The 26,154-nt window shown below is 37.5% G+C and overlaps 1 protein-coding gene across 4 annotated transcripts in view; it reads left to right on the top strand.

Moving 5' to 3' along the window:
- Positions 1–26,154, top strand: part of LOC116711741 (dipeptidyl aminopeptidase-like protein 6) — a 277,037-nt gene that overhangs the window by 71,458 nt on the left and 179,425 nt on the right. Inside the window, exon 1 of one of the 4 annotated variants that reach the window (XM_032551213.1) lies at positions 11,129–11,315. The exons of the other annotated variants lie outside the window; for them this stretch is intronic. Within the exon in view, the coding sequence (XP_032407104.1) occupies positions 11,148–11,315 (168 nt within the window). The 5' untranslated portion in view covers positions 11,129–11,147. Of the gene's footprint in view, positions 1–11,128; positions 11,316–26,154 lie in introns of those variants that run through there. 4 annotated transcript variants of the gene reach the window in all.

A 26,154-nucleotide genomic window follows, 5' to 3' on the forward strand; every position in this document is an offset into this window, starting at 1 on the left:
GTAAAACTGAATATTAAAAATAGATCAGAGTACTTGGTAAGATTGTGTTTTTTCAGTCAGAAGCCTAAAATTATCAGCAAAATAAATTTAAAATGCATGTTTACACACTTTAAGGTGAAGTGGTGAGAACCAGTTTGGAAAGCTCAGGGTTTCACTCAGATAATTCAATTAATTACCAGCTAATTGGTAGCTAATCCTGATTTTAATTTTTTAAATGATTGACATACATTTAAATTCTCAAGTGCCTCTGTTAATAATATATTAAAAGCCTTTTTTAAAACATCGTCCAAGACCAAACGTCAACATGTTCTTTAACCAGCATTAAGATCTCTGCAGATTTTTGATTATATTCACTTTTGATTTTTACAGAGAAACATTTCCAGCCATGTGGAATGAAGGCAGAAAGAATTTATCTTTGAAAGAAAATCAGTTTTAGATTCTTGGCATTGCTAAATATTTCCTTAAGAATGAGCTAGCATCATTCTTAAGGGATTTAAATGGGATTTAATTTCTTCTTGCAGGATATTAACTTAATTTTTGCATATGAACACCTACCAGTTTGTTCATCTGGTTTTCACACTTTTCTAATTCGGGTTCCTCCTTGTGCATCGAACTCTGATTATAAAGATAAGAAGTTGGATTATGTTGTTGAGCGTTTTAGATTTAGAGCATTGCTGTCCAGACTACAATTAGTCTTTAATTTATTGCTTTTTTTCATGTTTTCTTTGAAGGATAAGATCGATTTTACATGAAAGTATCGGCTGATCGCCAGTCATCCCAAATTAAGAATCTCTAATATCTCTACATCTGCCTTCCTTTGCATTGATGTAAAAAGTGGTATAATTAAATTTCCTAAGCACTAAACTTTCATACGCTGCAAAAACACAAAATCTTACCAAGTATTTTTTAAAGCACTGGCAGATTCTTTTCACGTATAAGATAAGAAAATTATCTTATAAGTGAAAAAATGCCAATAGAAGTACCACTTTTAATTAATATTAGTAAATTTTGATCTAAAAAAGCTCTTAAAACTTGCTGAAAAGTTAGGTGTAAGTTAGTTTTGTCTTATTTCAAGTGAAATAAAAATATTTGCACTAAAAACTAGACTAAAATACTTGGAAACATTTTGTGTTTTTGCTGTGTCAGAAACAAAAATAAGGGCAATATCTGCTTAAATATAAACAGAGGGATTTAGTTCCAGCTTTTGGCCATCTGTGACCGACCAATCTAATAACCAACCATATGTTAGAGAATATTGATGCAAATCTGGGTAAAATATGGTGCTCACACTGAAAAATGCTTCTTTTACAACTTTTCCTGCCAAGCAACATTTACAAACCACAGCGTTGTCCCGTGAAGCATCAGAGGAGGTTTTAATTACCCCATCAAGAGCCAATTATTGACTTTAACTTTTAACTCGGTGGCTTTGTTTTTTAACTACCTCATAACTCTGAGAATCAGCATTAAAGTGGAAAAAACTGCAGTGAAATTCCACTTTCCTGCACGTTTTTTGCCAACAACCTTGAGTCGCCCACGACTTTGCCTCGTCTCCATTGCTCTCTTCCTTTATGTGCCGTTTTTGGCGTCGCCGTTTTTTACTGCCGTATCGGTAGATTTAGAGCTGAAAAACCAGCCGCCGGGCCTGTTTGGGATGTTTGATGGGCTGAGATTTAACACCAGGCTCTCCAAGTTCTCTTCAGGCAGATAGCAGTCGTCTCTGCTCCTCTACAGGAAGACGTCCCATTTCCCACCTAATGCGTCTAATTCCAATCGCTCTGTAAAATTAAAATGGTTCGGAGCGTGTGCGGCACCGTCCCTGATGGAAATCTGTCACTTTAAACACCAGAGACTCTTCACAAGTGAAGGATGTTGGAATGCCTTTAAATGCCGTCCAGATGGAAGTAAGAATGTTATTGAAAAACACTTTTTCGGCTCTAAGTGGCAGATTGGTGCTGGAGAATGAGAAAAGCTACGTTTAGTATCGATTCTTCTTGAAATGACAGATGATTGACTGCAACACGCTGCAACGGCTGAAACATGAATAAATAATTTTCTCTGCGGACATTTGTCTCCGGCCCAGTTCCTCTATGACATTTAAATCCTACTTCTCCTCAAAGAAATCGATAATTGCATTAAATGTGCACCTTTCCTCTACAACCTTTGTGGTCATTCATAAAACATTTTTAACTTTCTGAGCCAAAAACAGAAATGAAAGATTGGGGAAATGCCCAGTTTTAGATTGAATGCATTGATTATTTTTGTGCTGAATTCTGCAGGAAAACAACATAAAAAGCCATCAGGTAATTACTCTGCTTTTTCTTTTCGTCTTTCCGATGCAGTCATGGGTTTGGCGCGTTCATTTATCAGAACGGTTCATCCTTTTTAAGTCCCACCTTCTGTTTTCTCATTTCTTTCCCCATTCAGACTCTGCTTTTCTTGTTCCTCTGGCCAGCCTGCAAACGTCTTGCAGGTCTGAAGGGACACATTAACAATGAGCTCTGGTGTGTGTCAGTGTGTGGTTCTCTGCTGCAAAACAAGCAGAAATACAGTAAGAAAAAGAGCTGCAGAGCTATACATTTAAATGTTTGTCTTGGACAACCTTCCTAATGAGGCCACAGGTAGAGCATTAAATCAGTTTAATAAGGAGAAACCATATGGTGTGTGCTTTCCAAACAGCCAAATATTGTTAGAAACGGCTAAATTAGAAACTCTGTTGGGATATGAGGAGTGTTGCCAAGTAAAACAAATTGATCTGAGGTTTTAATTGGTTTGAATTCAAAGCGTAACCATACAGAGCCTTGGTAGTGCGGCGCTTCACTTTAACTGTTCATCAGGAAGAATTAAAACTCTTCCATTAAAGGAACGCTACGAAGTTGCTCAGATAATGCAGTCGCAATGTTTAGCTTCTGTAGTTACAAGTTCTCATCGTGCTGCAGTCAGGAGAGCTGATTAGAAACATTTAATTAAGTTGTGAGTTTGTTTCTGTTAAATGGGAACTTACGACAACAACGGTGTTTGTTTGCGGTCAGTAGAATAGAAAAGTATTTAATTTGTCCTTCAGTGGTAAAATTCTCAGTGTAGCGTTAGAAAATACGTTAAAACCTCGACAATAAACAAGAATACAAACTGGAAAGTACTTGAGTAATTTGAAGTATTTGTACAAAATGGCTGAAGTCACCACAGATATACTATATACCCATATCTGCATATTTTAATAGTTAAAATACCTAAAATACCTTAATGTGCATTAAAGCAGGGGCGTCAAACTCAGTTTTATTTTGGGCCAAATCAAAAATCTGAATGTTCTTAAAGGGCCGGTTGTGCCAGAATGTATTGATAAAACTCATTAATCTGTAATAAGTTGCTGTTTGTTTCAGCATTCAGTGTTTAGCATGAAATATTGAACATTTTTTCACACTGACAAGTCCATCCAGGATTTCATGATTGTTTTTGTGATGCTAATTTATAAATATTTGTAAGGAATATTTACAATATTTGTGCTAATGTGTGACGTTAAATGTGACTTTTTATTAATTGCCGTTTCTACAACTTGACATCAAGCAAGGCTGAGGAGGCAGTCACTTAAACCCAATATTTCTGGCCAGTTTTGGGGAAAAGTTGCAGTAAAATCAGACAGAAATGTTGATTTTATATACATTTTGCAGATTTGTGAAGAACTAGTGTTGGAGTGTTGGAAAGAGCAGAAGCTTCTTAAAGGAACAGAAACCCAATTTCAAGTTGTCTTTTTTTTTTAAAGTCACATTTTATATTTAGAGCATTTTTCTAACAACTGAAGGTAATGTACAGTAGCTACTTGATTTTGCTATAAAATGACACTATGTGCCTGGAAGGTACCTAAAACTTCCGCTTTCACAAAGAGCAGATTTGTGACTCTGGATCTCTGCAGCTCCTCCAGAGTTACCACTTCCTCTTCTTGCCTGACCTGTTGGTTTAGGAGAGCAGCCATGTTTGTTTCTTCTGTAGCAGTGTAGCCGCGTCGCGCTCAGATTCATCAGCTCTCTCTGCATCAAACTTTAAGTCTTTCCCACTCTCACTGCTTCTTAAATCATTTTTGAAAACTGAACTGAACTTTGTGTTTTATTATTCAGTCGACCTACAAATAAAACCGTTTCGTCTGACTGGCTTTTATTGTCTGAAACGACTCAGTGGTTTGTGACTTCTTTTTATTTAAAAAAAAATGTATCACGCTCGTACGGCGGCTGCTGGTTTGGCACTCTGAATTTTCACCCACTTTCTTTCTCTCTTCCTTTATTTCTGTCCCCGCTGCTGGACTTTGTTGGGTTATTGCCGAGCTGCCAGAATGACAAATCAACCCTCAGCAAACAGAGTTTTTTTCCCCCTCCTTACTTGGACCGCCATACGTGAAATTATTCTGCTTGGCCCTGTCTGGGAAATAGGATCCAAGTCAACAGAGGAGCAGGAGATAACTGAGAGGCATTTCTTCTTCTTCTCCCCTGCAGCCTCACATCTTGTCCCTCTAACCCTTTATATATATAAATGTTCTAAACTCTGCAAAAACACAAAATCTAACCAAATAATTTTTGTTTAGTTTCTAGTGCAAAATAGTTCATTTGAAAAACTAGCTTACAAGCAACTTTTCACACAACTTAGAGCTTGTTTTACGTCAGTAATTCCTTAATGTTGGTAGAAAAGTACAGATTATTTCACTAATTACAAGTTACTGATTACTCCTTCAATATGTAGGATTACTTGATTTGGAAAGTAACTAAGTTAGATTACAAGTTAATTTTAGTTCACCACCTGAATATAAAAATAACACTAAGCTCTGCCAATACTTAGTTTATTGTTTAATAGTAACACTAACGACATTTAAAGTTGAACTGAAACTATTTCAGGAAAACACATTAAGCACAATTAAGCAAATATTTATGAAAAATAATTGTATTTCTTGACTTCAGTTTAAAAACGAATATTGTTTTATATCAAATTCGGTTTCATTTTGGGCCAAATCAAAAATCTGAGAGTCCTTAAAGGGACGGTTGCGCCAGAAAGTATCGAAAATGTATTGATAAAACCCACTAAATATCAATAAATAGCTGTTTGTTTCTGCATTCAATAAGTGTTCCTTTAAATTAAATAATACTGAACATTTTAGTCCATCCAGAATTTTGATTGTTGCAATCAAAATTGCAGATTTTGTGGTGCTAATTTAAGAATATTTGTATTTTTGATGTGTGATGAATCTGATGTTAAATGTGACTTTTTATTAATTGTCTTATTGATCATGGACTATAACTTGACATCAAGTCAGGCTGAGGCAGCAGTCAGTCAAACACAATGTTTTTGGTCAATTTTGAGAAACATTTGCAGTAAAATTAAAAAAAAAATTGGAGGTCTGTTGATTTTGTGTGAAATTGAGGATTTGCAAAAAACTGTAGGGATTTATTGATGTAATTTGGAGACTAGAGGGCCACATAAACAGCTACGGCGGACCACATTCGGCCCCCAAGCCTTGAGTTTGACACGTGTCTTTCTTGAATTCATAGAAGAAATAACATTTTTTAATCAATTTTAAGGAATTATTGAGTGAAAATAAGCTCATATTAGTGATTAGTAAGATATCTTACTAGGAAATGGACTAAAATCTTGGTAATATTTAGTATTTTTTCAGTGTCTGTGTGCTGGAAGTTGCAGCTTGTGCTCCTCTGCTTCTCGCGCCGCCTCTTTAAATTTCCCGTGGACTTAATCTCGCCCATTTCAAATGAGATTTTGACTCAATTTTCCACGCTTCACATTGCCTTGCAGAGGAATTCTGCATCGTAAAGCTGGAGCATGCGTAAAATATTGTGACTTGAAACTTTTTACTACTTGTATTCTGTCATTTTTGTAATATTTCTCCTTGGCAATGCTATGAAAGCAAGCCGGGGAGAGAGAAAACATCCCCCAACCCCCATTAGAGGACAGATGGGGGTGTCGATCAAACCCGAGGTGTTGCAGTCGGATTGGTGCCGAGGCGAGTTGGTGGTTTGCACCAGCAAAGTGACAGCACCTATTAATTTGTCCATTTAATTTTAACTCCAACAGCGTCAGGCTCCAGCACCTTCAATCTCCCCCCGTCATTCACAACAAGCCCCCAGGCCGGCAGCCACAAACACACACCCACACACAGGAGCCAACACATTCGCTAAAAGGCTTTTAATCTAAAGCTGAAACGTATTCTGCTGCTTCCCTGAAAAACGTGGGGCTTTTAAATCAATCAGACGCTCCACTTTTTAAAACTGCTGCTGCGACAACTTGCCGCGGCTCGGGAGCAGATGTCAGGGTGTGTAAAACCGCTGCAGTTGCAAATTGGGTTCTCTGGTGGCGAAGCACACCCGGGCATCCCGAGTAATGGCCGGATTGATCGGCCCTCTGCGGAGCCGGCGATTGAAGCCGGAGCTTTATGACGCTCGTCTCGGCTGGAGATGGACTGCAGCAGAGAGGGGTTGCGACGCCGCGATAGAAATTCAGAAGTTCTGGCTCTTCCTCGCCCTCGCCGTGACCTTTGCTCCCGCTGCGAATGCCCGAGCCCGTCACAGCTTCAATAAGAGGGATTTACTTCTAACAAGGCAAGGTCAAACTCCTTCTCTGGCATTCAGCTGCAGTCATTTCCTTCTTTTCTCTGCTTTAAGCACAAATCCCTCCAGAACTATTGACACATCCTGTAAATGTTCATAAAAAGATTTAAAATATTCATCTTTTATTGCAGTAGCGTAATCTCTTACAGGGGGGGAAAAAAAAGAGAAAATCCAACCTGTAATCTGAGTTCATAGCCAAACACATGAAGCTCTGGAGAAAAAAAGAGACCTAATATTGATTTCTGAACACTTTCTGAGTTAAAACATTAGTATTGTTGTTTCTAAATGAACATAAACTGGTTTTCTTTGCATTATTTCAGGTCTGAAAGCTCTGCCTCTGTTTTATTATTTTCACCATTTCTCATGTCCTGCAAATAATTAAATTTTTGCTTAATTTCAGAGACATGTTGTCAGAAGTTCATAGAATAAAAGAACAATGTTCATTTTACTCAAACATGTACCTATAAAAATTAAAATCAGGTAAACTGCTCATTTTAAGTGGTCTCTTAATTTTTTCCAGAGCTGTATATACTAAGAATATTTCAGTATTCTTAGTATATGTCGTCATTTGTTTGGCTATGCGCTCAGATTACAGGTTTTATTCTTCTGAAACTCAGATTTGTTGCAATTATTGACCAATAAATGTAGCAATTTATACTTTAAGAATTTCCTAGGAATGCTTACAGTTGACTAATTTAATAGTTTATGCACTAAATATACCTTAAAATGCATTGAGGAAAACGTCTTAGCACAGAAGCTAACACCTTTAGCCTCCTTTGTCTCAGCCAATCAGAGTTGTGGAAAATAAACGGCTGTTGTGCGAATGGAGCAGAAACATTTGAACATTTTTTAAATTATTTTAAGTTTTTTTAATAAAAATCTTCTTAAATTGAATGTACTAGATAAAATGTCAGTTTTTGTTTTTGTTTATTAGACTTTTTTAGCTTTGTTTTTAAAATCAATGTAAGTAGAACCAGAAAAATGCAGTTGCTTTTCACTCAAAAACAGACTCAGTTACATTTATTCACTAACCTTGTTACAAAATAGTTGATAAAAAAACGTTACACCATTTAAAGCTGCAGTAAAAAACAAAATTAATGCTTTTTACACATTTGTTAAAAGTATCGCCATGTCATGACAGTACAATATGAGACGGCAAAAACAACCATTCAGAGCCAGGAGGCGGATCTTAGCGCTGTCAATCAATTCTGCTTAATGTACTAATGTTAGCAAAACAACTTGTCATTCCAGTAGCTATGCTAACTAGCTTTAGCATTCATAGCTGTACCGGAGGAAGAGGACGGGAGTGAGCATGTACTCAAGGATGATTGACAGCGCCAAGACCCTCCTCCTGGTGCTGATTGGTTGTTTCTAATTGAATGCTGTCAGAGGAGCTTAATATTTCTCACATTTTATCTCGTATAAAAAGTTACTGAAGCTTTAATGGAAATGTCACACACATTGTTTCCTTTAATTATTTTTAATTTATTGCTGTTTAACCCGTCCGGTTTCCTGGTTGCTGGGATGATAGTGGTTTGGATTAATTGCCCCCAGTGGAGACCTTCTGCCAGTGGCTGTATTTGTTCTTAATATTAGTTATTTTTCAAAGTGTTCTGGACTGTGGCAGCTCACTCCGTCACCTCTGTGCTGCTTCTGTAACGCCTCGGTTTTTATGGAGGAGGAATGGATTTCGAGAGCGCGGCTCTCCTGAGACGTGTTGCAGGATAAATGCAGCTTTGGACGAAATGAGAGGCGATCCATCATAAGCCGGCCTGACAGCCTGGGACGCACAGACACATCGAAACTCAACTCTCCTGATACAGGCGTCTGATTGCTCTTTTAGAGCTTTAATTTCTGTCAAACTGCATGTGTAGTTAGACGTGGGAGAAAAGCAGAATGATAAACAGGATGATTCCTGGTAATGATTGGGTTTTAGAGTGATTAGCATCGTCTGAATCAGTGGAAAAGTTTCCCTTAAAGCAGGTGAAGCTGCTGTGTTGTCCTGTGAGGTCCGCTGGGTGAAGGAGCGTCACAGCCGGGGTATTAAACGAGCCGCTCTGCCCTCTGCTGCCCCGACGCAGCACGCGTCTTTCATCCAAACAGGAAGCAGTGATCAGGAAATCCCTTTCTCCCTGTTAGTCCAAAATTTACACAATTAACAACTAAACTCCCAATTTTCTGCAACATTTTCACCTTTTTTAGACATTAAAAATGACAAGTCATTACCAGAGTTTAAAATTACATTTACTTGAGTAACTGATTTGACAAAATGTACTTTTACTCTTACTTTAGTAACTTTATTATGAAGTATCTGTACTCTTACTTGAGTAAAATTTCTAGATTTTCTTACTCACTGAATGAAAAACAAACATGTTTTAACCAAAAATTCACCAGACACAGACACACCTGCAGTTTTGTTAAAGTTTAATCAGTTTTTTATTGAAAGAAACTGATTTGGAAACATTTATTTTGTCTGATTGATTATTTTTTCTTACTTTAATTATATGAAATATTGCCATCTGTTGTCATTTTTAAATATTAAATGATAAATTGATCAGTCACTCAGTACTTGAGTAGACTTTTTACCGAATACTTTTTTACTCGAGTAATTTCTTGGACAGATACTTTTTACTTTTACTTGAGTAAAAATATGTTGAAGTACTCTTACTTAAATGAGAAACACATAAATGTGTGTTTTTTTGTTAGATTCCAACAAATGGATGTTTAATGTTGCTTTTTTCTATACTGAAACAGCAAAAATAAACATTTTAAAACTTTATTTGTGACTTGTAATTTAAAAAAATGCATTTCCTGGTGACGAATAAGTTTGGCATCCACATTCTTTTCAGACTGAGGTGAATCATTTCAGGTCCGCATTATTACAACAATGTAGCAATTAAACTCATTATACTCAGTCATTACTTTCAATACCTCAACCAGGAAATATTCAACATTTAAAATCTCATTTATAAAGGTTACCTGAACAAAAACAGCCCTAAAAGCCATTACTCTTAAATTTATAAATCATGGAATGTCACCAAAATGTAAATAAAAAGTAAAAATAACATAATAACATTAAACTGTATTTAAATAATTCATGAATCACTCAGAGGATGAGTTCCTCTCATTCTGGATCTGATTCCAGCCAGAAGGAGAGAAGTACTTGAACTCTTTTTCCCCGACTCAGCGCGAGTTTTTGGCTTCGTCAGTAGGAACAGAAGCTTTTATGGATAATGTCAGACTTTAAAGAGGCTGTTAAAGTGAGAGGGAACGCTGCAACATCTGTCTGAGGCATCCAGAAAGGAAACTAATGAGTCTGGAAAAGGATTAAAAAGGCATTAAACGTATTAGATTTCAGCACTTTGCCTTTATTAAAACCTTAAAATGGAGGACATGAAAGACAGTTTACTCTGAAAACAAACCGCAAGATGCTAAAAGAAGTCTCCATAAATCCTAAAATTTTTATCTCTTGTTTTTTATTTTATTTTTTTCCCCCTTATTTACTCTTCTTTTTTACATTATTTTTCTTATTTCTTCTTTACATTTTTTATCTGCACAAGTTTAACAAGTAGGTAACACTTTTCTTTTAATTTCTTGAACTTTTCTTTTAACTGCTAAGTCACTTTATTTACCAGATGTTGAATAAACTGAGATTTTACATAAATATCTGAATATTAACTAAAACATAAATCGTTGAAATGGGGCTTGTTATATTTTGAAGTCTGTTGATGGATGTGAAGATGACTTGGTTTGATGGATGGACTGATCAAGAAACTGAAAGATTTATTTTGACTGATGGATGGATGAATGCACAGATCAACTCCTCATAACAGACATAAATAGTAGCTTCATTTCTCCCTCTTTCTGAATTTTTATGTTTTCATATTTAAAGCCTGGCCACAGATATCAACGATAACATCTTTAAAATATAAAATATAATCAACATAAAATAGATTATGATCATTTTTCTGTGTCTTTCTGCGTGGGATTGACCTTGTTTTGTTGCTCCCTTTGTGAATAACCCGCGGCAGCTTGCTGTTTCAGCCACAAGGGGGCACTGTTGCTCTCCCAACAGCTCCTCCACTGACCCAAAAAGAAAAGAAACTAATGGAGACGTGTTAACTCCTCAAAGTGCACAGTCATGATAAGTTTGGAGTGTAAACCTTTCCAATCTAAAGTGTGAAGGTTGTGTCCCTGCTGTGCTTACAGCAGACAGCCATTAGTCCCTGGAGGTCACTTTTCCACAGCCACAGCGCAGGAGGACGGGGATGAGATCCCGCTCAGTTTGTCTTTCCTGATCGGGATTTTCTTTTACACATGCTGAATTTCTCATCGCTTGTATTTTATTTTATTTTATCTGTAAAGTGTTAGAAAGACAGCGTCTCTAGCAGGAAGAAAGCATAGAGGTGCGTGTTTTGACTCCTTAAAATCCCGGAATCTAATTTTTTTTCTCTCCTCCAGCCTGCTGAAGTAGAGCAGCTCCACTTCCCCAACTTTTCTTTTTTTTTTTTTTTTTCCTCCTCCCGCTTGAGCTGTAAACTGTCCGACATGGCGTCTCTGTACCAGAGATTCAGCGGTCAGATCAACACCAACAAAACCTTCCCCGAACCCCCGGAGGCGAGCCGCCTCCTGGGACAGGCCGGCGACCCGGGGGACCGGCCGGCGGAGAGCCAGCGAGCCCGGCTCCAGCCGCAGCGCCGCTGCGAGGACGAGGACGTAAGAAACTCCTCCTGGTTGAACCCTGAACGCGTTTCTTTACGTTTCAATCCGGTTTATGGTTCAATATGTCTGATAGACGGAGTCTTTATTGTGACTTTTAAAGGTGAAGTTGTCAAACTACGGTGCGTCATCGCTTCAATTGGCGGGATTACCTGTCAATGCGTGACGTGTCAGTTACGCGTCAATGCTCGGTCGCTTCATAAAGCTTTTTATTGGTGCGCCAGTGGTAAAACCATATGATTATATAGGTGTAAAATCTGAGTCTGCTTCAGGAATGGGGGTGAAAATCCGGATGAATCCCAACAGGCTGTTGTTTAATCTGCTGATGACCTAGTTTGTTTCCCCCTGCATGCCTAAAATAACAAATATTAAATGTTTTAGCTCATATAAGTGATTTGCAGAGCTTCGGTTTTTCTAAAAACAGGAAATGTTACAGGAGAGAGAATAATTAGCGCTGTCCAAGGTACTGAAAATCAGGAAAGGTTGTGGAGAACTGAACAGGGACGCGAAGACCCTTCACCTTACAGCAACATGAAGTTCAATAAATATAATACAACTGGATGATTTTAGTTATTTTAAAGATGTTACAGATTCTATTAGTTACAATAATGACCAAAAATATTACCTAATAACCTAGTTTTTGTCACTCTCTCCCTATTGTGACTGTTCATGAACTCTGCTTAGTACAGGAGTGTCCAAAGTGCGGGTTGAGGGCCATTTGTGGCCCTGAGAACAATTTTGGGCGGCCCTTGCCTGAAATTGGTTAGCCAGTTCAGACAGTTGATGCGGATCCATATTTAAAATCAATGTTGGTGACATTTGTACTGATGCCAGGCTGGTCAAAAAAAGATACAATTAAAATCTTAAAATGAAAAATGTAATGTGCAACACAAATTATTCACCAGGGTTTTACTAAAATGGAGACTTGTTTGATAAAACAAGATCTTGTGGCTAAAAAGATACAAAAAAGATTAAAAGCTTAGCATATGGTTGATAGTTTTTAATCTGGCAAAGCTGCAAAGAGCTACAGATATCTGACTGCTTTGCACATTTCATTTAAATATTATGCGCCTAGTTTGTTTATTTAGCAAGTAAAAATTAAAAAGCCAATAGTTTTTGTGATTTTAAGTAGAAGTGTGGCCCCTGGAGTAGTTTCAACTTGATATTTTTTTGGCCGCTATGCCAAAATGTTTGGACACAACTGGTTTAGGAACAATAATATGCATTTTGGCCACATTTGTAATGCATTTACATAATATTTAGAGATTTCAATACACCACCTAGCTAAATAGTTAGCTAAATTTGCTCTTATTATCACATAGCTATAAGACGAAGCTTCACCTGCTGTTTTCATGTATTAGCGAGAGTTAGCGATAAAGATATGTGTATAAAGCTCTCATCAAGCACAATTTGGAAAAATTTAAGATATTGGCTGTGATGAAAAGTTCAATGACAATCTCAAAAAGTCCTAATTTGTAATCTTTTATTTTTCCTGTTTGGATGCCAAATGGTGTATAGAAGCATTTAACTGCTGGAGAAAGGAAATAAATCCAGGAGCAGTAGCTCATTGAAACAAGACAGATATACGTCATTAAATGAGAAACTTTCTTTTATTAATGAAATGAGATTTATGTTTTGTTAAAACGAGACTTGTGGTGAAATTAGATTTAAATTTTATTGTTTTAACGAGCTACTGCTCCTGAATTTCTCTCCCAGGTCAACGCTGTGCTGCTGCCAGAAAAACCTCAGCTAGTAATTAAACGGCAAAAAGTTTACAGTCTGATCTGAATTGCTTAAATGTACACTATCATTAACACTGCAGCACAGCCAGGTAGCACAGGAAGCTAGAAAAGCAGTACAGTAAAATTCCCAAGCATCACTACTCCAACGTAAGCCTAAGACAATCACTTTAAGGGGCTAACATAGCTAGCAGTAGTGCTGCAGTACAGCTAGCCAACTGGAAGTTAGAAAAACAGCAACTATGATTTTAGACTTAATCTATGATGGATTTTAGCTGTAGTTAGGTTGAATATAATTAATAAAGGTAATTTTACTGAACAAAGTTCCTGAGTCTACTCAAGCGCACCCCTAACTTCCTCTCTTCATTCAAAACTAAATGCTATGTTGCTAGCATGATTTGTTTTAATATTAAGTTTAAGTGACGGTACAAGATATTTAAGAAAAGAGAGGAAGGAAACAAGTTTTTTTAAACACATCTAGATTTTTAGTGACAAATATAATTTATTATGTTATAAAGGAGGATATCAACAGACGCTATTCTTAAAGACTAAGACCAAAACAACTTCTACGCTAATCCAATCTTGTCAAATGTTTAACATTTAAAAATAACTTTTTTTTTTCCTTTTTTTATATAATAACAGCTTTTATGCCTTTAGAAATCAACTGAACACTTTGCGAATACAGATTTTGTTTCCAGAGAATCGATTTAGCTTGAAAACGTAACATCACCATCCGTTTCTGTTTTGGCTTTTTGATTTGACCCGAATATTTCTCAGACGTTTCATGCTGAAACCCAAACATGAGCTGCTGCTGCCGGCGGCCAGAGGTGCTTTGCTCCAAAGCCGCGTTGAAGGGTGCAGAAGGTAAAACACTGGTTGAGGTGTGCATGAATTTAACATGAGGTTGATTTATTGACCGGCGGTCTCGCCTTTGTGTTTGTTGGTGCAGAGAACTTCAACATGATCTGAGATCAATACAAACCGAGATGTATAATCCATGCAGGTCAGCTTAGAAGTGTGATTTGGAGCTGGGTGGTGCTGCAGTAGAAGGAGTGTTTTTTTGAAGATGCCTGTTTGTGCAGCGCTGATCACAGGATGCATTCATGATGCTAAAATCCAGTGAGTTTGTTTGTGGTTTAGAGGGGCTTTAATCAATGAGCTTTGCATTTGCACGTCTGTGATCCGGGTCAAAGCTTGGGCTTCTTCCCACTTTTTAGGCTTTAATGAGGCTGGACCCAGGTGACATTTCCACTGTGCTGTGTGAATGAGAACCGCAGCCCACTGGGATAAAGAGCCCGTCTGTGGAGACGGTCGAAAAGGATTCTGCACGTCGTTTCTCATCGTTTTTGATCAGCTGCTAAAAGGTCACAGTGAGTTCAGTTCGAGACGGAGCAGAGGAGCAGGTTGAAGTTCTGGATTGGTTTACTGAAACATCCAGAGCTGCTCTGCTAGCCGAGATTTGGACTTCTTTCACACTGACGCCTGAAGTGACCCAATTATGACCTGTTTCGGATCTTTTCATGACAGTCTGAACAACACAGATCAGATTTTTTCGAATCCGGTCCAGACTACTTGGATATGTGGTCATAAATCTGATGCGTATCTGATGTTTGTTTTTTTTTTAATTAAAAATTAGCACATTCTGCATTTTTTTCTTTTTAACCACATCAGCCTTTTTTTTAAACAATATCAGAAATACACTAAAAGATGCAAATACACAAGTGATTTCTTTCTTAAATAAGAAAATCAACATTTTATTGCCTAAAATGCAACATAGCACATTTGTAGCAAAAGAGGAATTTACAGCTAAAAGGAAAATACTTTTAACATCAACATGTGAAAACCTTAACATCAGTACAGTGTAGAACTGAACTGTTTACTATTTTTGGATTAAACAATTAATAATTGGATAGAAAAGGAGCTTGACTGGAGACAATTTATTGAATTTGAATCCGGTGAAGCTAAAAATACGACCCTTAAGGAGTTCTGGGTAGAAAATATTTACAGACAAAAGTGTTTTGTTTTTTTTTATCTTGAATGCAGTTTTGACTTAATTACTTTTTCTGACAGCATTGTTCTTTAATCAAATTGCCATTTTTTGGTCTGTATACTCTATTTAGAGATTATTTGGATCCATTCTGATCACAACAACACAGTTCCTAACATCTTGTAATGTTATTTATTTGAAATATATAAAATGCATGAGATGTTACAACACTGCAGCACAGCCAGGTAGCTGTAGGAACTTCAGAACTTCAGAATGAAGCATAACGCCAGAAACAACCATCAAAAGGAAACTATTTTAACATTAACCAAGCCAGCTGCACAATCTGATTTATAATCAAAACCTCACGACACCAAAACTGAAGGAACGTCTGTCTTAAAACTCTGTTGTTTTTTAGCAGTGTGTGTTGTCCTCAATGTTATCTATTTTATGAAGAACCATTTATTCATAAAATGTTTCCCAGTGATCTCATGTTGCCCGTTTTAATGGAAGTTGAGTTTTTTGGGGTTTTTTTTTTTAGCTTTTGTGATATTATTAACAAGCTTCTCCCAGTTGTTAACCACCTTGTTGTTATGGTTACGGATCATAACGAATGCCCCGAAGTACAAAACTCTTTTCAGCTGCATAGCGTCCAAAACCAGAGAGAGTTATTGTCCAAAAAAAGTAATTTTTCTGCCAGAAATGGAAGAATTCATGTTTTTTTAAAAGGAAAAAATGAGAATAAAAGCAATAAGAGCTCTGAAATGTTCCTCTCTTTTTCTTAAAAGAATTACAGTGAAAGTTTGTGTGTTTCTTCAATAAACACATGAACTTTCACATGTAAAACGCTGTAGCTTCTCTGAGGTTAGTAAAAATCAGATAAAGATTTGATCCCTACATCAATATTCCCTAAATCAACATTTAACGAGGAAAGATGTGGCGGTGATGGAAAGCAGTCGTCAATAATAATGGCTGGCATCTCTCGGTGTAACTTTTTACAAGGTAAGAAGACTAACGTTCATTTATTTTATAAGTAAGTGTGATTAGAAAGGTATCAAATATCGCATTGTGGAGAAAGTACGCATCTAACCGTAACCATGGAGATAGTGCCGCACCGTCATGTAGCCTAGCATGTATGGAAAAAACTGGTTAGCATCTCATCTTTTGTACGTTTTTATTGCCGCTCCAGTTTAAGAGGAAACGCCGTTTATGACATGGAGACATAAATTATGTGGTGTGAATTCAGGTAAACTCTTTAATTTAATCAACACGTCAGGAGGGAGGAGGTACGGGTCGGTTTCTAAGCTAGCTGTTCCCAACTTTTGTAAACATCGCCGTCTATGAGCCCCAACCAGGTGTGCTACGTTCACAGACAAATTAGCTTGACTCTAACAAGTAGAAGCCATGAATAAACTGGAAAAAACAACTTTTGGAAAATAATTTCAGCCGCTCTGTTCAACACTCCCGTTCCACACTTCCTACGTCCATCATGGCGCCTTGAATGATTTAGTGACGTAGTTGCAAAAGGTCCATAAACCAATTTGCAACCTATTTCTTCTGCTTTTGTTGAGAAAATAAAGTAAAAAGGATCATCTGTCAGGAGATAAACATAAGACTGTTTATTGATTATTTCTTGTGGTAAACTGAGGTTTATTCTCCGCTCATCTTCAAGGACATGTCTGCATTATTTTTTTTGTTGCACATTTAAACCAGCTGCTGCTTTTAGTCGTTTTGATCACAGATGTGATGTTTTAGCTGCAGTAAAAGTGGAGAATTACATCGTTATCATATCAGGTGTGTTGGTTGTATTTATGATCATGTAATAAGTTACTGCTTAGTGCCGTTTGATGAATTGAACAAACCAGAGAGATGAGTTTTTCTCTCTCATTATCGCCTCTGTTGATCCTTTGTTGGCGTAATCCCTGTCTGCCGATACGTCTGATAGCAATCTCAGGCTGAAATCCGCTTTGATTGTCATTCCAGGCTGGTGGAACAACTCATTAAGTTTTAATCAAACACCTCTTTATGTGGATTTATCATCATGACATCCAGAAAAAAAAAGTTTTCCTAATTTCCCAACTTTTGATTTAAAAGTAACATAATGTGAAGCTGGTGGTTTTAAAGAGACGTTTAAAATGAGCACAGGACGCGGGGAGATCTTTACTCTCTGCAGAAAAGCCTCCCGGTCCCCGCGGCGTGATTTCCGTTGTCTCCACAGAGGTGTTGGAACAGGAAGCGGATCCGTTTCCTCGTGTTTGTGTCGACTCTGATGGGCAGCGCCATAACGAGACTCGGGAGGGATCTGGCCCGGAATCGCACCTTGAACGCAAGAGGAGATGGGATTTGTCATTTTGAGTTCTCTCTCTCTTTCTGGGTGTGTGTGTGTGGGGGGGGGTGTGTGTGTGTGTGTGTGTGCGTTTGTTTCTAATACCTTGTGGGGACCATTTTCCTGACATATACTACATTGTGGGGACCCACTGACCTTTGTGGGGACCGAAGCCTGGTCCCCACAAGGAGAAATGCTGTTTTTGGGTCAGGGGTCAGATTTAGGACTAAGGTGTGAATTGAGTTTTGGTTAGGGTTAGGTATGTAATGGTTAGGGTAAGGGTAAGGTTTAAACTGTAGAAATGAATGGAAGTCAATGGAAAGTCCCCGCAAAGATAGCTGCACAAAGGGGTGTGTGCGTGTGTGTAGGGGTGTGTGTGCGTGTGTGTGTGCTGCCTAACGATGGCTTTGCTCCCAGTCTTTGCATTAAGAAAAATAAATGGAGCAAAATCATTTATTAAGATAAATTTATTTATTAATTTATTAAGAGATTAAGATAAACTCTCGCTTTGAGAAGGGTTATAATAGTTTGGAGTTTTTCATTATAAGTTTTCAGCGTGTTTGATATTTTTTCTGAGTTATTATTTAAATAAATATTCTTTAGTTTTTGTTTAGTTTTTAATAGAGTTAGTAGTTGTTTTATTTTTGATTGAAAATGCATTAATGTTTTTGAATTCTGCACCTAAAAATGAACTAAAGTATTGCATTGTGATTAGGTATGTATTGATTAGTCGCCATTTTGCGGACTAGCGTAGCGTAGCAGCCAGGAGGAATATGGATCGCCGTAATTTGCTGAGAATTGTGGGGAGGAGGGGAAGAAAAGAAAAATCTATTTCATATCAGTTAAAAAAATATAATGCATAGATTCACAAACGCAAAAATTAAGCATATTATCTATGATTTAATATGTTTTAGTTAGTTTTGTAAATGCACAGTTTTATTTTTTTCCCTATTAGTTACATTTTTAAAATTTCAATTAATGAAAATGTTTAAGTTTTTGTCAGATTTAGTTAACTAAAACAACTAACTAAAACTTGGCTCACACAAACAGAGCAAATGTTGTCTTTTATTTTATTTTGGGGTTTGAATTATGAGCTGGACAAATTAATAAGCAACACAATATCAGATTCTGGGTTTATCTGAAAAACAATAAACATGGCGGACTGTTAAACAAAACACTTCATATAAAGTTTTTTTATGGGTTTTTCAGCCTTTTTTTTTAGCCGAGTCAGCAGATAGTGGGTTTATTTTCTTGAATGTTATGTCATAAATAAGTCATGAGAATCGGTTTTTCAGCCCAGATATTGCTTCATACCAGAATGTTTTTCCAGTTCATTGCTGAAAAATTCACTCCTCCTCCGTGAAGGCCTGCCTATGGTGCTGTGAGACCAAATGAAACCTGCATGCAGAACTTCTCTGTCAAAATTTCTGCAGAAAATGTCAGAAATCTTCTAGAAAAAAACAAGGAAAGTTTTGAGTTTGAAAAGTTGAATAAATCCAAAAGTTAAATGTTTTTGACTTTTAAAGCTTCCGAAAATGTCGTGTTTTTTTTCTAGAAAATTTATGACATTAGGCTCAAAATTTGAGTGTTTTTTAGGATTTTAGGTCTCAGAAACGGCAACATTTTTTTAGGTTAATCTCAAAATTTCAGTTTTGTGATGTAAATTTACTCTTTTTTTTCTAACTTTTCTCACAAGTTTTATTGGTTTTTCATTCTCTAGACTTTTTCTCACTATAAACCTGGAGCAGTAAGGCATAAACTATCCAAACATTTATTTATTGTAAGAAATGTTGTCGCTTATCACATGTTTTTCTGGTATTGTGCACCCTACATTCGGCCAAACATTTCAGTTTTAGTTTCATCAGGTTTAGAAATGACTTTTTCTCTCATGTGGTTCATTTAATTTAATTTATAATTTAACATTGAAGAAGAAGGATGTATTTTTTCACTTAATGCTAGGTGGATTGGATAGATTTTTTCCCTCTTAATAAAAGTTTTCTGGCTAATGTTAAAATTTGTTTTATCTGAAACATTTAGTTGTGACCAAAAAAGGTTCAACAGTTGAATCCTATGAGGTGAAAAATACTTTTTCTTAGGTCTATATGTAAGTTTATGTCTTTGCATAACACCATTCTATATCGTAATGGGTGCAATAAAATAGTTTATTTGTGGATTTATTGCAGAATTGCCCTTTGAGAGCTTCAGAATTTTAAAATCACATAGCTTTAGACTCAAACTGCTGAAATAAACAGTTTTTTTTGCTGTTCCTGCAGCAGAAAAGCAGAAATCTGGACATGGATTAAGCCTGATAAGCTGAAAACCAGCCGGTTCTGGTCACATGCCAAGCATCTGTTGTGTCCTTACAGAATTTGATGCTATTACGATACTTTAACCAGCCGTTGTGTTTGCCTGCAAACAAAAGTATTTACTCTTTGTATCCTGGTCCCAATGAACTGGTCCTAATTAGTTCAGCGTAATGAGCTGCTGCTGCTGCTCGTCTAATTCTATCTGATTACAGAAACAGAATTCGCCTTGTTTTGTGTTAATTGGTAAATACTCTGAGCAATCAATAACGGCACTGGGAGGATAGAGTCATCAGCCTGCGCTCTTGATTCGACGTGACATCTGGAAATGTTGCACATCTGATGCGAGTTAGCGGTGATGAAATCCTGTCAGATTCCTCCAGGAGAAATAAAAGAGGAAGGATGAAAAATGTACGACTTGGACTCGCTTTGAAAGCCTCACCTGTCCGTCGCTGACAATGTCTCACCATCACTGGTGTTAGGAGGCTTTCTGGCTTCCAGCTCCAGATCTCTCATCCAGCTAATTTCCCCCTCATCCAACTATCCCCAAACACTTCCTGACGAACAAACATGACACACAGGCACATGCTCTGTTTCCCCCCACATGATGAATTATGCAGCCAGCGGCGTGACAAAGTAGTGCTATGGTTTATTTATATAAAAAAAGCTTTAGTGGTCTCAACCAGGTGCACGTAGTGGGGGGTGCAGGTAAGCCAGCAGTGATGCAGCAAAAATAGACTGCAGAGGCAATAATATAATGTTGGCCAATCAGGTGATACCGTAGTCTTACAGCTGCTGGGAGGAAGGATCTGTGAGAACGTTGTCTAGCGCAACAAGGATGCAGAAGTCCATCACTGAAAAAGACTTTATCAAACTATAAATAAATAAATAAATTGATACATTTCTCACTGAAAATATTATTCTAAAAGTATCAGCTTCATTTGAACTGCATACTGGGCCCACATATTTATTCCAAAAGGCCGAAAACGGCAATCAGGCCACACTTTGGTCTACAATATCATATATTTTCATATATTTCAGTTTAAATCACCAGTAAATGAACAGGAGGCTACATGAGTCGATAACATTCAAACAAAACAATGACAGAACTTTATTAGCTCCTTGTTACAACTTCTAAAATAGGAATAATAGCCTTTATTAAAGCTCTCTGCCTCCCTGCTTTGTTATAAACAGAAGCGCTGGGGCTCAGTGGATGCACTCCAGACTATAGATATTTCTGAAAACAGGCCATTCATCAATAACAAGGTGGCATCATGTGTCTCACTGACGTCTGTGACTCTCCCAACTGGTGCTGCTAGTCCTCTCTGCGTTGGCGCTTCCAGTCTGGCAGCTAGCTGACGATAACAGATGGCGGGCATTAATAACTTCATCTCAGCGTAAAATGAATTCATATCCGGCCTCTTCACGAGCCGTTTTCACCGCGAGGAGAGGCAGGCAACAGGAAGGGGAGGGAGGGGACAAATTGAAGTCTGTTTTTTCTTCATGTTTTTAGGCAAAACTCCTCTCCCTTTATCCGTCACGCGTCGCCACATTATGCAAGCGGAGGCCTTAAGAGCTGCACAGCCTAACTTTTATGGGTCAGAAATCCAGAGTGCTGATTTAGTTATTATTAATGACTGTACCTGGAACAAAACAGGAACAAGCCAAACTTTAAAGATCAAAAATAAAACAGGTTTGTGTGGAAAGGCATCTTGAAAAGGTTTGGTCGTGTTTGCTCATTCAGCATCCCGTCTGCTTCAGGTGTGCATCAGCCTGTTTGCAGATGTGGTCAACATGCATATTGATGTGTTTTTAATGTCAGAATGGATGTTGAGCTCGGATTGATTCGATTTGACGTAAATTACAGCATGCTGCAGGCGAGCCGAGCATATGGAGCTTAGAAAACAGAACGATTCTGCTTTTATAGCTTCCCTTGACAGATGCTCGTCTTTAATATCTATGAAATTGCTCAGAAAACCTTATGTGCATTCCAGCGTGTCGGTGTCTCCAAGACAAACCCAAATCAGTTGAAGTGCTCCTCGTGCGCCTCTAGAGGCTGTCCTTTTCCTGCTGCACGGTGAGCCCCTCTTAAAGTCGAGGGTTGAATCATATATCGTCCTGAAAGGAGGGTCTGCTGGGACTCGAGGCCAGTCATACAAAGTGAGGTTAAATCAATGATACAGAGGATGAGGGATGATGAAAGGAAGGAGCCGAGACAGAGGAACAGGGAGGCGGGAAGAGGCCGGACACTGAACGATTTTCGCCTTAAAGGCGAAAGGGGCCAGCAGAGGGAGGCTCCTGATCAAAACCGGAGCGGATAATTTGGCTGCGCGTAATTATAATGAACGATAAAATGTTCAGGAGATAAAGGAAGACCTGACCCAGCACTTTGATACAGCAGTGACCTGGTAAATTCAACTAAACTCAACCAAATGATGATGGGAATATGTATGATCATATCAGCACTCGAGCTGTTATTGATCCTCCCTTCATGGATTTTTGTGCAGAGGAAAAGGAATATTTGTTTACGGCTGCAGTTACAACTCACTATCTCATCCTAATGATACATTAGTAGAAAGGTTCGCCTGCAGTTATTCAGTATAAAGGAAAAAAAATCTAGAAATGAAAGTGTCTAATTCTCTGACATGCTTCTGGGTTTGAGTCCTGCATGAAGTTTGCATGTTCATGCATGGGTTCTCTCTGGGTACTCCAGTTTCCTCCCTCAGTCCACAAACATGACTGTTGGGTTAACTAGTGTTTCTAAATTGTCATTAGGTGTGTGTCTCTGTGTGTGTGGACTGAAGCCTGGTCCCCACAAGGGGAAACGTTTTTGGGTCAGGGGTTAGATTTAGGACTAAGGTGTGAATTGAGTTTTGGATAGGGTTAGAGTTAGGTATGTTAGGGTTAGGATAAGGGTAAAGTTTAGGCTGTAGAAATGAATTGAAGTCAATGGAAAGTCCCCACAAAGATAGCCACGCAAAGGTGTGTGTGTGCGGTTGTTTGACCTGTCCTCTCCTGCCTCTCACCCAATGATAAATGGATATAGACGATGGAGGTTTGGTTTTCAAAGGCTATAATTAATGACAAAAGCAACATTTCTCTCTATGCAGTTATCTTATTTCATAAAAGTTTTAGTCAATATCGTGACGTTTTTCAGTTTTCATCAGCCGAGTTTAGCTTGAAGACAAAAAATATTTAATTGGCTCAACTTGTAGGCTGCTCATAAAACTGGAAGTTTGCTTCTTGTAATTAGATTTACTTTTAATTGGATTGAATTCAACTCTTAGCTGGATTTGATGAGCAGTGGAGGACTAGATGCTGCCTTAATGCTCCATTCAGATTCTTGTTTGTGTGTGAAATTTGACTTTTTTATTTTGCATGGTCGTTCACATTTCCACATTTATGTGTGACTTGTATGCGATGTCCTGTGTGAACAGCAAACGACCTAAACGTGTCCTGTAGAGGGCGCAGTAATGTCAGGAGAGGTGTGAATGCGTCATCGAACTCTGAGGACCAAAAAGGCGAACTCAGGTCTCAGTTCAGCTGAAGTGAACTCTGGCACATTTCGAATGCATATGTGAATCCCAAGTGGACCACAGACTGCTCCAAAAGCAGGAAAGAAACTTTAGCTCATTGCATTCTGGGTAAATGCAACCTAAACAAACACGCAAGAGAAAGAAATGGTTTTTTTACCAAAGACAAAAGAGAAATCCTACAATTGCTAAAATCTCACTCTACTTCCGTTTTGTTTACATTTCGTCAAAAAGGAAGTTGTGTTCACTGTATTCTTCTGAGTTTTTTGTCGTTTTCTTCAGTGGTTCTTATTGCAGCGCCCCCACAGGCGAGGAGGGGAACAGGTCTTTCAAAGGATTTGGTTTGTTTAACACAGTGCAGTGTGAAAGTGAAGCAAACATTGCAATCAAACCGAGTCTACCAGACTATCAGGAGAGAAAACAACCTTAGTCTACCTTGAAGAAGCTAAAGTAAAACACTTATTTTCATTTTTTATGAACAGTCAACAGTAAGTCTGAACAGATCAATGGAAATGCAGCAATCTATGATAGATTTTTTTAGTTCAAGCTCTAGCTGACCCAACTTCACACTGAGAGGTACGTCAGCAGCAGAAACACTAGAAAGTCACTAAAATAGTTGGTTCAGTTCAGTGGGAGGAATAAATCACACAATCATGTCTGAATCGGTGTAACTTTTCAAGATTGGATCCTATGATAAACGAGAACTGAATACAGCTTCAATTACAAGCTCATTCAATGCTTTGGTATGCTTGGGTTTGACTTGTGATGGAGAAAAGGCAATAACTTGCACAGTAATCTGCAGTCATTATGTATTTAAGTGTCTCAATAGATAAAGGCGAGTCTGGCTGTAAAGGGCTTTTTACTCTGGATGATGTAAATCCTGTCCATTTAACAGTCACTTGCATACCCCGCAAAGAGCCAGAAAGGTACACTTCCCTGTACTACAGCTTCAGGAAATGAGATTCACATTGACAGCTGCGTTTTAGTGCAGAGGCTCAGATAATGTTGCACAAGTCAAAGTGCATTACTAGAAGCAACGTCTCCTGCATCCTGCAGAAATAGATCCAGTCTTGGTAATTGATGTTTTTTTTAACAAGTTCTTCCTTTGCGCTCTCAGCCACTCTTATAAATAAGGATAAATAAATGGAAATATGAAAATTGTTTTAATTTATCCGATTAATTGGTGTATTGTTTATTGTGACATGCCCAGTTGTAACGCGTGCAGAATGTAGAGTGGCATTGTGTTGCTGGAATAACCAGGAACGACTAACAGATAATCGTTAGTAAAACAACGTAAAAACACAAAGTCTTACAAAGATGAAACCAGTGCCTTTTAAAAGAATCAGAACTACAAAACTATTTACTTAAAATAAGCTTCTATAAATAGGACAAAGTTAGATTTGTCTTATTTCAAATGTGCTGAGATAGTTGCAAAAATGTTTGGTAAGATTTTGTTTTTGCAGGTAACATGTACAGTCCTTTTCTGCTTTGGCTCAGAGGAGACAACATCCGTGATTTTCAAAAATAATTTGAACTGTACGTTGAGAAACTTTTTGAAGTGTTCAACCTTCCCCCATCCTTTCAGTCATGACCTGTTTCCAGTTAACCTGTTCTCCTGTGGAACAGTCCAAACAAATGTTTTATGAGCATTCCTCAACTTTTCCAGTCTGCTGTCCCTGAGGGAATATTTGCAAAAAATGTAATAAAGTTTATCTGTTTTACATTAAATGTCTTGTCTTTTGAGGGTATTCCATTGAGTATAGAATGAAAATTAAGTTTTTATTTGTTCATCACCACATCCCAACTTCATCGGAATTGTGGAAACAGTTTTAGTACTTAATTTTATTTTAATGAAATATTACAAACTTACAGGAAGGAAATATGTGAATATGTTTTTAATTAAACCTCTTTTTAATTAGTCAAAAAGCTGGCTAATTTCCAGATTTCATCATTAATTTCCAACCAGGGCAGCCTTGGTTTTGCTTTGACTCTGTGGTGATCTTGAGGGTGTTAAAGAAGAGTGGGAGGTCAGAGACTGAGGTTTGATGGTTTCTCTTATTTGAGAGAGCAGAGATTATTCTCACCTCTCTAATTAGAAAAGGCAACAATGTTTTCAGACCACATAAAGCTTTTTTCTTAGACCTCAGAGAATTCATTAGGCCAGAGATCAACATGACCACTCAAATCCAGACTTTCCATTTTATTGCAGATATCAACATCTGGCTCAAATGATTTGAGGTGAGTAAAGGAAAAATATGATGATGGAGACAAATGCTTCATTTAGGTAAACAGCCTCAATCTGTAAATCTGCCACTGTTACAAATTTTGACGGATGGAAATTATTGTGATAAACAATAATGTTGGTTTTGAAACCATTTTCAAGGAATATAGTCATAATAACATAATGCAAGTTCGCTCTCTCAAAGACTAATAAACCAAAGGCAATTTAATTATCCAAAAGAAAACAAAAAAACAATAAACAATGAGGAAATAAAAATGCAACTGAAGCCGTAAATGGATTATGAAGTCTCTCTCTAAACAAAATTGAACTTCAAACAATATTAATTATCAGAAAGGAAGTTATCAGCTCATTTTAATTGATCATGCATCTTTTTTTTTTTACGTATGTCAAGTTTTAATTTAATTACAATATAATTGAAATATTGGACATTAAATTGGGATTTATTTGAAATACATTAGAGCATTTATTTGCTTTATATCATTGAAATTACCAATTGTATTTATTATTACTGAAGATTAATTATGTCTTAAAATAATAAATATTAACTCATTTTCTGCTAGTTTCAGAACGCCATGGCCGAGGGGCCCATCTAAGACTATTCTGCCCCGGGCCCAGAAGAATCTGTCAGCTTCCCTGCACATACGCACAACAGCAAATCTGCATTTCTCTGCAGCTTTATTTTTGTTCTTTCTTTCAAACTTTGCTTTTC

Source organism: Xiphophorus hellerii, chromosome 21 (genome assembly GCF_003331165.1).
Source record: "Xiphophorus hellerii strain 12219 chromosome 21, Xiphophorus_hellerii-4.1, whole genome shotgun sequence".
Lineage (NCBI taxonomy): Eukaryota > Metazoa > Chordata > Actinopteri > Cyprinodontiformes > Poeciliidae > Xiphophorus > Xiphophorus hellerii.